The 17088-nt window shown below is 43.4% G+C and overlaps 2 protein-coding genes across 6 annotated transcripts in view; one reads left to right on the forward strand and one right to left on the reverse strand.

Moving 5' to 3' along the window:
* Window positions 1–17088, reverse strand: part of LOC105470532 (dedicator of cytokinesis 1) — a 546684-nt gene that overhangs the window by 290179 nt on the left and 239417 nt on the right. The gene's annotated exons all lie outside the window — the stretch shown is intronic.
* Window positions 1–17088, forward strand: part of INSYN2A (inhibitory synaptic factor 2A) — a 61073-nt gene that overhangs the window by 33962 nt on the left and 10023 nt on the right. For 2 of the 3 annotated variants that reach the window (XM_011722595.3, XM_011722587.3), the window contains one exon: window positions 8578–8649. The exons of the other annotated variant lie outside the window; for it this stretch is intronic. In XM_011722595.3, the coding sequence (XP_011720897.1) occupies window positions 8578–8649 (72 nt within the window). The remainder of the gene's footprint in view (window positions 1–8577; window positions 8650–17088) is intronic. 3 annotated transcript variants of the gene reach the window in all.

Raw genomic sequence — 17088 nt, forward strand, 5'->3', positions numbered from 1 at the left:
GAGAAATGGGATGAAGACAGACGCACCTCAACTTCTGAATGAGCTGTACTCCAAACATCAATTCTAAGTAATTTGTGTTGAGGTTGCCAGGGTAGCCCTCAAAATCCTTTAATCTATATGGAGATTCAGCATTAGAATGCTGTAAGATCTAACTGTCATGTTCTTAGAGATACATTACTTCCAAGTTCTCACATGGGATTACAAAATAGATCTCCCTTAATCAACTGGGACACAACTGTATGCAAGAAACACTATAGAACATGCATGTTCATATTGAGGGAGATTACACGGGTGTCTGAAAAAGAAGTATTTGCCCTTCCCCAGAAAGACATTCTAGACAAATGGAGAATACTGAGTTAATGGGAACAGCTTTACCACCTGACATACATCTACAGGCGAAAGAGCTGGAGAAAAGAGAAACCAATCATACAATATCAAATCACATTAACGTTCTCGAAACCCATGAGTGGTGGTTATATTAAAGTAACTCTACCACAGACACTGCTGTTCCGTCATCAAAGTCCGAGCAGAAAACATGGGAGACAGTTTTCCAGAGTTTTACTTAACTGTCAGGAAAAAGCTGCTAAGTTTCTCTGGAACAGGGGTCAATCCAACCCCCACAGATCTGAGACAAAGACACCTTTTCAATTATATTTTTCATTTGCTCCTTCATTCATCATTCCATGTATCCACAAACCATCTCCACTGTGACTGGCATGGCAGATATTCATTTGCTGGGTGAACAAAGAAGGATTAGTCTGCCATGACAACATGGCAAGACACGTGTTCTGGCAGAGGACATCGAGCAGAGGCGAGGACAGTGGGGGAGAGCCAGCCAAAGGGTCCGTGAAGAGCAGCTGATGGAGCTGCTCTGGCAGAGCTCTCAGAAGGTGGCAGCCAGGCAGCTGGAGAGGCATCAACACTCACCCCTGTTCGACATCCCAAAGGCAGGGGAGAAGAGGGGCAGTACTCCTAACAGCCTTACCAGTACGGAGGGTCACTGTGAATTTGTGCTCTTCAAATTGCAACTTCAGTTTTTACCACTAACAACTTCCTTTGTCTGCTTGGAGATCCAAGGCCAGCAAGGATCTCAGAACTGCCCAGCTCAACGTTAGCAAGCTGGGTGCTGGCTGACAGATGGCTCCTATCAGCTACTGGGAAAAAGGGAACAGACAAGCCATCACCAAAAGCCAGTACCGCCTTTGACTGATGAAGGGGTGATCTCGGGAGTTGGTTAAGAAAATCGACTTCATATTCTTTTAGCAACCATAAATTAGCTGTTCCCTCAAATTCTAGCATTTAACAGCTCAAATGCTTATGACAGTGTAGTTGCATTTCCATGAGTATATGCTGAAGTCTAAATCCACTTTAGCTGTAAAAAGCTGACATCTGAAATAAGTACACGTCCAGGGCATAATCTGGCAAACTCCTGGTGAGACCTTAGATTCAGGAACAAGCCAAATCTACTGCTCAGAGTGGCTCTGAAACATAGGAGGGATTCACTGAAACCAGCGCCTTTACTACTTTTTGAAACATAATTTCTCCCAGCAATAGTAATGGTATCATTTTATGCCTCTAATTAATGTCACTTTGAGACTATTAAGTGACAAAGCCCTTCAAGATGCTGACATAAATGATGGCTTCGTTATCAAGAAGAGACAGCTAGTGCACAAACCTGGGTAAGAATGCAGAAGAAAAAAACGGTTGTTGCATCCAGTAGGAAAATGGAAAGAACAAGAGAGATCAAACGGGAGAGAATAAATTAACGGCGAAAGAATTTTCTTTGAGAGCAGAGACCATGCCTTTTTTATTTCTGTAACAACCACCATCGACAGCTTAGGTCCATACAGGCAAACCTAGAATACAGCCTCTGAACTAATTCAGTGTGACAACTTCAATACGCTATGTGATGAACGTTTTGAAGACCACACTTAGACGGTCATGCCTTGATTTCAGCATTATCCAACGTGGATAATACTAGGAGATAATACCCTCACATACTGGAAGCTCTGAACTTGCTGAAAATTAACAAGCCATTTAAAAGAGCAGCAAACCAGCAACGGGGCCGCTTGCCCTCCTGTGTACTGTATACTGAATACATCTTCCAAGGAGGAATGCTTGCTGCTGCTTGAACTCTGCAACCAGACCAGGTACACACAAATGCCCCATCCAGTCACCCAGGAATGTGAGAAGAGAACTTTCCATTGAGAATTTAAATCGTATGAAGGAAATAGTGTTGTGGGACTACGGCAGTAAAAGCAGCACATTTAAATCAATCCAATAACCTAATACTAGTACTGTCATTACTCTTAGGTACTGTAAAATTAGTTTCCACTTGCTAACCATTCCTCTACGAGATGCTTGTCACTTTCTCGGTGTTTGCTTCTAATGATAGCACAGTGAGACTTTTCTTTTTTTTTTTCTTTCTTGACCTTTTAACCAAACAATTCATGTTTTGTTATGATTGCCTCAGAGTTGTTAGTCCTGCCTCTCAGGCCCCATCTTCAAGGTCTCGGAGACACTGCGCAGCTTGGATGTGGCTGGGAAGAAAGCTTGCAGTGACCTTTCTCTGACATTTCTCAACACCCTTTCCTAACACCCAGGGCCCTGCTGACTTAGATCTCCCTGTGGTGCCAGCATGAAAGAGCAGATGCCGTCCAGCCCTCCCGTGCCCTGCTCCTTGCCGCCCAGGACGTGGCCATGGTGCGGCTCTCAGGCTGACGCCAGCAGACACTGCTTCTCCTTTATCGTTCCTGCAGTGGGGTCACAAAAACTGCAGCACCAGCTCTGCCATGGGCCTGCCCTTCTTAGTTTCTTTTCAAATGTCTATCTGTGATGCCCTTTTTTGCTAATGGTCCATAAAAGGAATAACTGAAAACACGCATACCCCAAATTGTCACCAGTTTTTAAAATAAATATACAAAGGTGCGTATATTCCCTCTTTTGCTACTGTCCAAAAAGGAATAACTGAGGACTTGCATGCCCCAAATTGTCACCACTTTTTAAAATACATTTACAAAGGTATGTATGTATGTGTGTGTATTTACAAACAAAAAAAATTCAGGCATGTTATATATTTGTAAGTATACAAGTATATATATGTATTTGTACATTCAGGAATTGCTGATAATAACAGCTGAAGAATTAGAGCCGATTATTATAAAGGTATAAGGTAGCTGGAGAAAGTGGGGAACTGCATGCTGAGCTAAACCTGAGAGGTCCAGGCTATCACAGAGAGGTGGCCCTGAGGTTTCCTTTAAAGGAGGGTGCACTGGCTAGAGCTCCACACTGTGTTCTGTAAGTCAAGTTTATTTTACTTTCTTTAAAGTACAGCAAAGTCCTGTGAAGACAGGTGGTTCACTATGAAATAGAAGTGTAAATGACTCAAAAACTGGACTCCACCAAAACTACCCTGTAAAATTGGCTTGTCCAGATCCCTTCTGTTTTGAACAGAGCATCATCTTCTCTTTCATGCATTGTCGCAGATTCTATGTTCTTAGCTTCCCTATTAACAGTTCGTGTCCAGGCTCCTCTAACAGGCAAGCCCACCTTGACCAAGGAGTGTTCAAAAGGCATCAAGCAAGGGGAGGTCCAGGGTCCCCAGATTGGTCCCTGGGATAAAACTTGGTTCTAGAAGGATGGGAGGCTAGAGGGTCAACAGAACAGAAAACAAAAGCACCAAAAAAAGAGAGCGCCTTGGACTTGTGACACTGTCCCTGGTGCTGAATGCGATGTTTTCCAAGCTACACGCATTGTTAAGCGAATACTTACAACTAACTGCTATGGGACAATAAATAGTGAATGCCACAAAATCCGTATTTACAATGGACATGCTTATCATTAGCACCCAAAGGAGTTCATGTGGGGAGAAAAATGAAGACTAGCACTTTTCACAATTTATATTTGTCAGGGTTTTTTTCCACACTCAGTTGGAATTCTTTAAATAGACAGATGTGTTATTCTGGACTTCGAGACGAAAACACAAACATGGACTCTATGACTTGGCTACATTAACATTAACTGAATGCCCAGAAGGTACCAGGTATTGTATCACGCATGGAGTTACAAGCCTGTGTAAACTACAGGTTCCTCAAAGCAGAAGGGAAGAGTGCTTTACAAAGGTAGCAATTAATCTGCAAGACAGAAAATTTATAATTTGTGACCCAAATGTTCTTCTACTGCAGCTTTTACATCAATAACCTAAGCTTTCTCCTCTCCAAACTTCTAATTCACAAAAGATTTCCAGCCCTACAGTCACTGGAGAAGTATCTGCTCTAGCAGTTTAAAGTTTTTAGATTGTTCTGCCTTATGGCAATGGCAATATAGAAAGAGAATCATTCAAAGTACTATTTGCTGACGTGTTTCCAAGTGGAGAAGGAAAAAATAGGGAAATTCCATAACAGCACTCTGTGTTCCCTGTCCTGTAGAAATAACTTATCTGTTTCATCTCTATTTGGAGAACATATTCAGATGCTGCAGCCCAATTATTAATGTGACCATAAAATTATCAGTGAAGCCAAACCCTACAGCTTGGAAGCTTCAAGGACAATTAGATGGATTATCAAAGCAATAAGCACAATGGATTACATAGTTTTAAGCCCTCTATTGAGAACACTCGTGCTTAATAAAATTTTAGCAGGCATACCCTGATTGACATCAGCTGCTGGCAGCTGCCTGTGAATTAACCACATGACAAGGTCAACACTTTAAAGTTTATTCACAAATTAATCTCCTGCTGACATTCATGGACTCCAAACAATTGATTCCTTTAAACAAAAGGAAGATCCTAAACAAAACTTAAACAATACCTCACCTTCATGGTAATGAAGTCCTAAAAATAATTCTCGCACATGGCAGAAACATACATATATTTAGAAACGGACAGACCACCCATTATGTTTCCAACTAGCTGAAAAAAGGATGACCACAGATACATCTCCAAACAAAGAAAACATAATGACTCCTTTGCTTCTTACCAACAAACATCAGCCAAACCACGCCATTTTCTCAGGAATTGGTGAATTGGGCTGCGTTGTAAATAAAGGAAGCAAGAGAAAGGACATTGAGTGAAAATGATGTTACAGAAGGAGAGGATAGAGAATAAAAGTCAAGAAGTGTTTCCATGTCATTCAACCACCTATAAGAAAACCTCTATAGTGGCTTCCCATTCAATTTAAAATAATGCCCAGAGGGCCTCTCATTTCATACACATGTCCTCATCTCTCACCACTCTCACCTGCCGCATCTGGCCTTTTTCTCTGACTTGCAAAGAGAAGGAGCATCATTTCCACTGCAGGATGTTAACACGGGATGGTCTTTGTGTTTGCAACACCCAACCCTGGATCAACAGATGACTGACTGCTTTTTTATTACCATCCAGGTCTCACTAAAAATGTCACCTCCTTAGAGTTCATTCTAGGCCAGACTGCTTCACAATACTTCCTTAACACTCAGCAGTATCAAAATTATCTAGCTGTTCGCTCATTCATGCATTTATGTTGCCCTTCTGCCACTCCCATGCCACGGTGAGCTTTGTGAGGAAAAGGACTCTATCTTATTTGCAAATGTCTCCTGTAGAGCCAGAAAAATGTTTGACACTTAGTAGGTACTTAATAACTATTTGCTTACTGACGGTAACGGGGACATATGTGCTTTCTACAAAGTGATTGCAGTAAAGTCTTTTCAGGATGGGCTTCAGAAAAGCAATTTCTTGGGCCAGGCTCGGTGGCTCACACCTGTAATCTCAGCACTTTGGGTGGCCGAGGCAGGAAAATCACTTGAGGTTGGGAGTTCGAGACCAGCCTGACCAAAATGAAGAAACCCTGTCTGTACTAAAAATACAAAATTAGCCGGATATGGTGGCACATGCCTGTAATCCCAGCTAGTCGGGAGGCTGAGGCAGGAGAATCGCTTGAACCCAGATCGTGCCATGGCACTCCAGCCTGGACAACAAGAGCAAAACTTGGTCTCAAAAAAAAAAAAAAAAAAGAAAAAGAAAAAGAAAAGAAAAGCAACTTCTTACTGAAGAACTCCAAGGTCCTGGAAGATTCCTCTTGTACATTTCAGGTGCCTGAAGCCTTTGTCCTCTCATTGTCAGGTCCATTGCCTATCCCAAGCTGCCAATTACATGTGGTGCAGAACACCAGCCCCAGAGTACAAGCAAGGTGACAGGGAGCATGAGAAGCCTGAGGTCTAAGAATAATGAGATCCTGGACCTGAAATGTGACTGTATTCTCCTCTGTAAGTGAGGCTAGCATAATTAGAAGGCTCAGGGCTCTAATGCAAGTGAGGCACTGGGAAACTTGGACACTGGGCGAGAAAGGAGTATTGATGTTGATGAGGCTTGATAGAGATTTGCCCTGAGGTTTAGGGCAGGAAGGTGCCATAAGCTTAGAATTCACACTTTCCTGTAAGCACAAAAAGAGTGCCTTCAGAAAACTGTTAAATACCCCCGGTTTGGCCCACTGTAAGAACCTAAAATTTGGATATGACTAGCACCTATAGACAAGTATTAGGTACTCTTTCTCCTGACTGTAGGTTTACACCCACCAGCACAACACAATAGTAGAGCAGTACCTCATATGCAACCCAGGCCAATGGTTTAACAACACATTCAGCATGGACCGTGCTAGCACCTGAGCTCAAGGATGGCACTTATTTCACTGTGCAAAATGACCTTGGTCAGCACTGAGCTTAGAGCCAAGCTCCAGTAGAATTAGCTGATGGAAAAAGGCTATAAGTCTATATAGGGCAAGAGAGAAGGGAGAAGAGTGATGTCATGATGTGGAAGAGTCTTGGCATGGGGTGGACGAGTCTGGAGCCAGGTGGGAAGGTGCAGGAGGAATGCATTCTTGGGGCTTGCCATGAGGAGGAAAGGGGTAAGGACTGAAAACTCACCGTGTCTGATGAGGAACAAGGGGAAGGGATAAGACACAGGCTGTTCATCCCCGTCTCCCTTGACAAAGCCAGCGGGAGAATGGAATGGCCTGATGTGGGGTTCCAAAGGCACCCAAAGTGGGAGGTGATGATGAAAAGACAATAGAGACAGCCATACTGTCACTCCAATTCCGGCTGAAATATGATGAATCACAGGAAGTGCTTGGCAACACTTTGGAGCAGAATATGGTCACTTGATCAACGAACTGCACGGAACTGAGAGGTCAGGTCTGAGTTTTGCAAGCCCACTGAGACAATCACGGCATGTAGCAGACAATCCTTTTGTCAAATGTTGATGTAACAGAAAATATAATGAGGAAAACAAGTTATTTTCAATTTAGAACCCATGATGCAGAGAAGTTTACATAGCAAAGGGGATAAAAAATACTGACTAGCAATGTTGACAGAAGACTTTCTGTGCACACTGTTACTCTGGTGAGTAGCTCTGTACATGGAAATTTGCCCCCAAAGTGTTTATAAGCCAATCCAGATGGAAGCTTTTCTCCTGCCACAAATTTAACATTCCGGTTATCATGTCTGTGCCTGGACATAAAATAATATTCAGAAAATACAAATCTGCATGTTAAAAATGTCAGAGAGGAAAGGCTGGATGAAACAGGAGAAACCGTGAGAGCACAAAACACCCCCCCAACTGTTCCTGGGTGGCTGGACCAAGAAATAGCCAAGGCAACTCCAGCCTGGTCCAGAAAATTCTCATCATCAACCCCTTTATGTGTATATAACCTTCAACAATATACTACAGAAAGACCCCAAGGTTATTATTATTAATTTTTTAACTAGGGGGGAGAATCAGCAACCTCCCCCACAAAGGCCAAAATCTGCCTGGCCTCGGGGGTCTGACAGAACTCACCAGAGAATGAAGTCAGAGAAAGTAATTCAGAAGTTATGGCAATGACAGTAAGACATTCTAACATAAGGCTTGGCATTTTTTTTTTCTCTAAAGAGCCAGAAAGTAAATGTTCAGGGATTTGCAGACCAAGAGGCAAAATTGAGGATACTAGAAATAGGTGTTTTCATAAAAATTTTCACCATTTTATTGACAAAAGTAAAAACTTTATTGATGGACACTGAAATGTGAATTTCAGATCATTTCCATGTGTCACAAATATTATATGCTTTCAATTTCTTTTTCAAGCACTTAAAAATGTAAAATCCATTCTTAGTTTGCTGGACAAAACCAGGCCCCAGCGGGATTTGGCATGCAGGCCGCACTTAGCCAGTCCCGGTTCTAGCAGGACAGGCGGGGGTAGAGCAAACATAAGCCATGGAGTCAGCATATGTATCTGTGGTTGGTTTTTCCTCAAAGTTTCTTCAAAACACCATAAATCTGCATTGAAACATCTGAAATTCCCTGTGCTTATAACAAAATTATATTATTTACTTCATCCAGGAGCGTATGTTCACTTCTAAATTTAATTTAAATACCATCTTAGCTGTAGTGTTGCATTGGTTCTGTGCAAGGAAAGCAGAGACAGGAGCAAACTGGGAAACACGCATTAATCAATTTCCATGACCATGATGAGCTTGGCATTGGGAAGGCATCTGATTTGAGGCATCTGCTCTATAAAGCCAGTGACCCCCAGCCACCGCTTGTAATGCTCTCCTGTTCTTATCTTGTAGGCTTTCATATCGGACGGGGCAAGACACAGCTAATTGTGACACATGCAGGAACAGTGCATGTATTATCTATAGGTATGTTAACGTTCTCCTCTTCCCACTTTCTTATTATGAGTGACAAATGATGTTTACCCACAAATGCAAGAACAATCTGGGGCCATGCTGGGATGATTCTATCAGACAAAAAGGGAAGGACCTTACTTGACTGTAATTCTAAGCTACCTCCAAATACTCCACCCCAAGTATAGAACCATGGGATGTGGGAGAGCTTGAACCCATTTATCTTGCAAATGTATCTTAGTGGTTTCAAGAATTGGTATAAGTTTGATGGCTTGCTCCCTTGGAACCGATAGCCATGAGCCCTGGGCTGTGTGTTCTGGAAAGGTTGTAAAATATAGTCCCTTCAGAGGGTATAGATCAAAGGCTTGAAACCACACCATATGTGCTAGGAATACCATGGGAAGACCTGGGCTGCTCACACCAAATGTGGAATTTTATTTCCTGGGAACTCTCAAGGATTGTGCCGCTTGCCTGTCTCCGGGCAGAATCCCCTCTCCAGAGCCCCTACAGCTGTTCTTGTGGTTTTTAATTTGTTGTTTGTATGACTGACATCAACAAGAATACAGCAGAAACTCCCAACAGGAAGAAGCTGTGTTTGGCTTTCATCAGTAATTTAGGATTTTAAGATATAGTCAAAACCTTCAGAAGGATTGCTATCCTTTTTTCTTTTCTTTTTGCAAATGTAATTTTTCACAAAATATAAAAGTAGTGAGAAATGTTATAAGTTCTTTTTTTTAAAGTTTAGACTGGAGAATAATTTTAGTGATCCACCAAATTATCAAAAAACAATTATCAAACCAAACACCCTCTAAAAAGTTACTCAGAGTTACTGTCCTCTACATTAAGAACACAGACATGGGGAGAGCAAAGAGGCTTGAGGTTACACAATCTTGAACCCATCAGGGTTCTCCCCCAAGGGAAAGCCTAGATCTGGCCATCTATGCCTCCGATCCAGACAGAGCATCCCAGCCTCCGGCCTAGGTTCCTTAAAAGCAAAAGCAAAGTTGGGTCACCTGGAGACCTTGTCTCGGAGGAGGCAGAAGAAACCACAGATAGAGATGGGCACCGAAGTCCACATTAGCACATTCCTTAACCGCAGAGGTTCTCAATCAGTGGGCCATTTGCAAAGTCTGGAAGAAGACGTTTTCAGTTGCCCACAGCTGAGGAGCTGCTGCTGGTTATCTAGCAGGTAGAGGCCAGGAATGCTGCTGACATCCTATGCTGCCTGCACAGGGCAGCCCCCCAACCAAGAGCTATCCAGTCCCAAACGTCAATAGTACTGAGGCTGAAAAAGCCTACCTTACAGAAACCACGCCCACCTTAGAGTATTGTAAGAGGCACACACAAACTGGTAAGGCCTCCTGGCAGAAGGAAGGGAGGAGGGGCCCCTGCAGCAGCCTGGCATGGCACACCAAGCTGCTGACTGTTCTTGGCAATTGCCAATGAGGAGGTTAAAATGAGGCATCCATGCAGGTCTTTTCTTCAACAATTCCTCCAAATTAGAAACTCAATGATACCAACAGATCAGAGAAGTTTGCTTAATGGGAAACTTTTCACTCCACTCATATTGCAAAAGAGAATTTTGAATCAACAATGAAGGGTTATAATGCTGACCCAAAACTACCCTTCACTAACATCAGTACGTTAGGAAGTGCAGAGTGCAGATGACCCTGCATATACTCAGAGTTCAGCTTCTGTCACTTTGGGAGCTAAAGTTCATACTGTCTTTAACGCAACCAAGTAACAGTGAGTCAAGACATCCAGGGCAGGTTCAGAGAATGAGCTGTTCAGCCTAAACCTATGTAATATTCTGTGGGTGATCGGAAAAAAAAAAAAAAAAAAAAAAAAAAAATATATATATATATATATATATATAATATATATATATATATGAATACTGTCTAACATAACTGAAATAATATAAATGAATTTAGCTCTAAATCCAGAACTCACTCCTATAAAAAGTGATATTAAAAGTGACTGAGTAAGTGTCTGAAGGGCAGAAATCTGTCTTTTCAGGAATTACTCGTGTGGTCACTGTTTTGAACTGGCTCAATCACCACTCTACATGAATCCCAATACATCAGCCACTGGTCCACTTGCTAAAAGAACTGGGAGTGACCAAGCACCACAGGAATTTGCCAAGATTTAGGAAGACTCACTAGGTAGAGGGTGAGGCACTGTGATTGCTCTGATTATCTCATATGAACAGGGAAAATGCATGACTACTCATTGAGAATTTTACTGCAGATGCAATTTTACAGACGGGTGATTTTGGTGGCATCCTCAGAAACTGAATAGAGATGTGGCCCTTGATAGCCAGCAGACCCAACTGTCACCCCCTTATAAATGGGAGAAGCATCCTGGAAGAGGTAGTGTTTGAGGAAAAGTGGAATTTTAGATCTTTCTTTCCTGATTTTTAAAATCACTCCCTTTGGAGTGATCACAATGACAAAACATCCCTACAACAGCCAAACTTCTGCTGCAAACAGAAGTTACCCTGGAAGGCTTTTGGTCCCAGGACGTCTGCAGAGTAATATTTCGGCTGGATTCCCACTGCCTCCCAAAGCCTTTATTTCATTGAGTCCTGTCAATGAAACAAACTAGTGTGAAACTCAAGAAATGAACCAGTATTCAAATAAAGACTGCACTATGATTACCAAGTTGAACATAGAGAGCTCATCAAATGCTGCTTCCTAAATTCCCTATCATGTTATAACGGAAATAATTAAAGTTTAACAATTACTCTTAAGGTGGTTATTATGTTGGGTAAGAGTTTTCTGAGGTCTGTAGGAAGAGATGATAATGGCAGTGAAAGCTCACTTCTGGTCCATTAATTGAAAAATCAATCAATGAGGAAATCATAAAAAAATGACATGTACCTAACTTAAACATGTTATTTTAATTTGAATCACATGAATTGAAATCTCACATTTAAATGATTTCAAGTTAGGGCAGCCTTCAGAGGTGAGGCCCAGATGTTTCCGTTGAATGTGGGCACCCCCACTACAGTTCCAAGTTATCCACCATGAGTCACACCAATTTTCCTGTCTTTAAAGTGGAGCAAAGGTGGCAGAATCTGAGATCAGAATCCTTCTGAATCCATACTTGGCCTGTCCCTACCTTTTTCATTGAATATTTTGTGGTAGCCCGCTCTTTCCAAAGCATTGAACTCACAGCAATGACTGTCTTCTCATGCCTTATTGGTTCACATGACATTCAATAATCACATCATTTCAATAGTGGGTACTAACTGTATAAACAGGTTCAGGAACAAATCTAGCATCCTCTTGGTAAGCATGAAACTTGAGAAGTAAGAACAGAGAGTCACAGGACAAAGACTGAGAAGTCAGTCGGTTAAGGGTGCCAACATCATGGGTGCACCACTTACAGCGTGAAAGGCCAGGGCCATGTGGTTAATCTACTATGTCAGCTAAGAGGGCTTATGTAATCCTATCTGACTACCAAACACTGGTATACTAGGAGGAACAGATACTTGGACTGGCTGTGGGAAGCCTCAGGTCTGTCTGATTCTGCCCTGGAGGCTGAGCGCTGCTGATACACAGGGACAGGTAACTTCCCTCAGGGTCCCACTGAGCAAAGAGAAAGGGGAGGGTAAGCAATGGGGACTGAGCTGGATGACTTCGCAGCTTGCGGTCAGTCCGGTGAGTCAACCCCCAAATGTCAGAAGCTTAAGAATAGAAGTTTCTTTGGTAGAAAACTGTTCAAAACCCAGTGAGTCCTTGAGCAGGAAGAATCACCTATTCAGGTGACCCAGTAGCAGTGCACATGGGGGGCCACAGCATCGCGGAAGTATAGACTCCCAGTGAGCCAGAGGGTGTCTCCAAATTTCAAAGGCTTTACAAATCTAAGTCCATGTCTTGTTCTCACATGAAAACTTACAGGCAAGTCCTCCTTCAATTCCTGCATACGAATCTGTAGAGATACAACCCCAGCAGCAGGGGAAAGTGTAGCTCAGGTCACAGTCCCTGCGGTCGGGTCAAAGCCTGGCTCTTAGTTGCAAGGGCCTCAATCCGGGAACTCAGGAACTTTGCTGTGAGTCCCTACACCACCATTACAACCCACTTCTCCATGTGCACCATGGGATGCCTGGAACACCCTGGGATTGGGTAGCTTAAAGGAATTTCAAAATAAATCTTAAAATGTCACATGACTGTGGTTGTCCCAGAGGCTTGAGAACAGGTGGGGCCATCACAGCTGCCAGTGTTCACACACTGTAATTTGTCATACTCTGCTTTCTGGAAGGCCAAAAGCCCTGGAGGGCAATGAATTTGACCCTGCCTGTCTTGCATTTAAACACTGCTTTTCACTCGAAATCCAATTACCCTCTCCGAGCAGCATAGCTGTCCATCGTGTTTCCAGTAATGCCTGGCCCAGGGAGATGAAGAGGATACTGTGTTCAAGACCTGGCTGCATGGGGCTTTAGCAACACAGCCCTGTAATAAATGTGTACCTTTGCCATGGGAGACGGTACATATTTCTCTATGAAAAATAATTCTGTCATGGAAATATAGAGGACTAGGAAAAAGCATCAAAAGGACAAAAGGTCTTGATGCAATTTCAGGGAGAAAAAAAACCCACCAGTACGACAGGCGAAAGGTGAGACACATCAGCCCGTGAGGGCCTGCCGCTACTTGCAAGGTTAGGGCTGAGCTTCTGCCCTCTCTCTTGGGTGGGGTGTCTGTTCAGTCTCCAGGTCCTCTGGGGTTGCACTAAGGCATCATCGAGGTCCCTTCCAGATCTGAAATCCCAGGAACTGCTTCTTACAATTATGCAAGGGATGGAACTATGGGCTTCCAGAGACAATGCACAGAAGGGTAAAAATGTGGAGAGTCACAAGGCATTTCTCAGCTGAAAAACACCTCTCCCTTATTGGCAAATCTACTGACTCAGAGCTGAGTAAACTTCTTCGGCAGAGGATTGATGGGCTTCCTCCTAGACCACTGAAACTCCAAGTACCAAAAGTGGTATTTTTGACAAATTTTGAGATGGTTGACACAGCTACATTGTTTTCTAAGATGACAGGCATCCCTTCGGTTGTGATCTAGACCAATTGTGCTACTCTAATTAAAACCATCTCAGCATGAAAGAAGATTAAAAGAGATTCCAGTTTCCGTTTTCTTTAGTAAAACTTTTCTGGCTTATCTTCCATATTGCTTGTCAAAATATGCTGTAATTATTTCAGAAAATGTTTTATGGATAAATTACTAATATAATCTTTGCTCATAAGCAGTTGAAATTTCTTCTCTCCAGCCCTATTTTGGTAATTCTTTTGTCAGACTAATCTGATGAGTCACACCACTGATGATTCACCTTTTGTTCAGATGTGGTTTCAGAAAGGAACAATGAAGCATATCATTGCAAACCAGCCATTCTCTCCTTTGCTGAAATGGTTAATTTGTAAAATAGTACTGCAACAAAATGGCCTGAATTCTAATTTGTACATTTTCATGAAAATAACATGGACCAACTGCAATCCAAAGGCTTTTGGAGATGCAAGCAATATTTAAAAGATAACAGGAATTCTGACACAGATTCATTAAACAGCATCTTTCCCAGAATTTAGAATCTTCTTGTAAAATGGTAGAATTCCTACCATTAGTTCCAAGCCCTGAGTGACCACATCCTCCTGGAGCACGCCGTGCCTGCTTCATTTCTGGATCATTACAGCCACCACACAAAGTGGCCTCGAGTGACACTAATAATTCTGCAGTGGATCAATGAGTGGGCTTGGAACCTGACTGGTTGGGAATGCCATAAGGCTCCATGCCACTTGTCTGACACCACAGAGAGGAGGAGCTTGTGAAATGCCTTGCTGTGTACGCCATGCTTTCACCATTTGATATGATGGTCAAGGACAGGTGGATTTTTTTTTTTTTTTTTTTTTTTTTCTGAGACAGGGTCTTGCTCTGTTGCCCAGGCCGGAGTGCAGTGGTGCAATCTCGGCTCACTGCAACCTCCGCCTCCTGGGTTGAAGCAATTCTTCTGCCTCAGCCTCCCAAGTAGCTGGGACTACATGCGTGCACCACCATGCCTGGCTAATTTTTGTATTTTTAGTAGAGATGGGGTTTCATCATATTGGCCAGGCTGTTCTCAAACTCCTGACCTCGTGATCCACCCGCCTCAACTTCCCAAAGTGCTGGGATTACAGGCATGAGCCACCATGCCCGGCCGAGGACAAGTGGAATTTTAAATAACCACTTTGATAAAAATGTCTTAGCCCTTTCCATTTGGGGTCCTAATGGGCATTAATTGAACAGGCGTTTTTCAAGGGACCTCCTAAGAGACAAGCTCTGCACCAGGCACTGGGAGACTGGGAGGAGTGTGAAGCTGCTGCAGACAACTCCATGCATGCCCCTTGCCCTGGGACCCTGGGATGAGGGTCAGGACAGAGTTGTGGCGAAAGGGCCCCTTGCCCTGGGACCCTGGGATGAGGGTCAGGACAGAGCTGTGGTGACAGGGAACCCTCTGTACTGAAGGTGGGAACCACAGGTGCAGGACGTAAAAGGCAGGTGAGGAGGAGGTTAAGGAAGCCAGGGTGCCCAACCTGGCAAAGCAGACTCCAAAAAAAAGATAATCATGGAGGGAGGCCAGGTTAGGGAGGATTTGGATGGTCTCTCTAGAGCCCTCCAGGCTAGAGAGTTAGGAACAACTGGCAGGAAGTAGGAGGAGAAACAGCCAGCACATCCCCAAGGATGGACAGGAAACCTCACGACCCGTGAACACTCCCCCTTACAGCAGCTGGAGAACGTCCCAGTCCATCACAATTTTTGACGGCTTCTCAAGCAGGAAACTCCCAAAGAGGGCAAGTGCCTTCCCCAAATCACTGGAGGATTTCAGGAAAGAGAGGAAAATATCTAGTATTATGAGATTAAATGAAGAATTCACAGAAGTGATGGGTTGCATTTTCTCACATCATCCTTGGTAATTTATTGCAACACCAATAAGACCACAAAACAGAGGGTGCAAAGAGTTCTAGATAAAATCACGCACACTGGCACTTCACTGATTCTGAGTGTATTGCAAAAAGCAAGCTGGTCAGGGTAGTGCACGATCAAGACAGCCGGCAGAACCGGGCGCCTCCTGACTAATGAAGTCCTATTGTTACGAGTGGTAATTGCATTTGTATGCAGAATCCGTGCCAATTCCAGCCTGTCCGGAGCCCACTTGGAGTGGAGTCTCTGCAGCCTTTGTCATTCAGCGATTATCTCTTTATGGAAGTGCCCTTTCCAGCCCTGCTTCAGTGACCACCACTTGTGCATATTAAGTTCTTTAGCAGCATGAACTGAGGTGGGGGGAGTTTCCCTTTTGCCTAATGTTTAGCGCTCCGTTTCTAGTATTTACCGTGAGTGACAGGGTGGGAAGATGACGAAAGGAATCCCTGAATGACACCTTACACAATGTTATTCTGGGTAAGGAAATATTTTTGTTTAATGAAGTCACGAAAAAAGAATGATTTTGACAGACCTCAAAATTCTTCTTGAAAATTCCCAAAGCTAATAATCCAAGTTTTTTTCTTTTCTATTTGAAATCTAAAAATATATTATTTATATCCCTCGCATATGTATGGATTTAGGTTTAGTCATTTTTACTAATGTTTAGTAACACCTTAATTCTCTTATTTAGATGCTATAAAACTCGTTACAGCCGTAAAACTGAAAACTGATTAGCCATCTCAACATATTATTTGTGGAACAATTCGTTAAAATTTATTAGCAGAGAAAGGCTAATTATACTGATAGTCGCAGCCTTTGGTTATACCCCAAGGTCAAAGTTAAGGAGGCATTTACCAATGTCCAAAATAGCATGAGGGGGCTGCGCTGTCAGTTTCATGGGAAGATAAAGATAATTCAGTTTTAGAGGAGTATGGAGATTTTTCTGGGGGTCAATACAGGATGCAGTCCTGGTCACGATGTCCCGGGCTAGGTCATAGGAAATTCCATGGGGAATAGAGTGACTAGGGAATTCAGTGGTGCGGGATCCCCGGGGCAGGCTCTTCCTCAGAGAGGCGTCTTGAAAGAACCTGTTTGAGAAGGGACCTCCTGCAGGAATGTGCAGGCTGACGTTTAGAACGGTCACTGGTGACACCAGACGACACACACAAGCAGCCAATGGTTTCCGTGTGTGATGAGAACTATCACTGCTGCATTTAGTGGAGGTGATGCTCTCAGCGGGTATCAGGATGGAATGGGAGCTCCTGACCACATCTAAGAACAAGGGTTCCAGGCTGGTGGCCCAGGGAGGCAGGGTGGCTTTGTAGCCTTCCCTCCAACACTGGGAGCCCGGGACGTCACCCGTCTCTCTAGACAGACGCACTCCCATCTTCGAAAGGAGATGGGCAGGCAAGGTGATGGTCCTGGTCATGGGAGCCCACTCAGGGTTGGGTTGGCCATGAGGGACTCACAGCAACCAGCTTAGAACAGGAGGACAACA

This window comes from Macaca nemestrina, chromosome 9 (assembly GCF_043159975.1).
Source record: "Macaca nemestrina isolate mMacNem1 chromosome 9, mMacNem.hap1, whole genome shotgun sequence".
Taxonomy (NCBI): domain Eukaryota; kingdom Metazoa; phylum Chordata; class Mammalia; order Primates; family Cercopithecidae; genus Macaca; species Macaca nemestrina.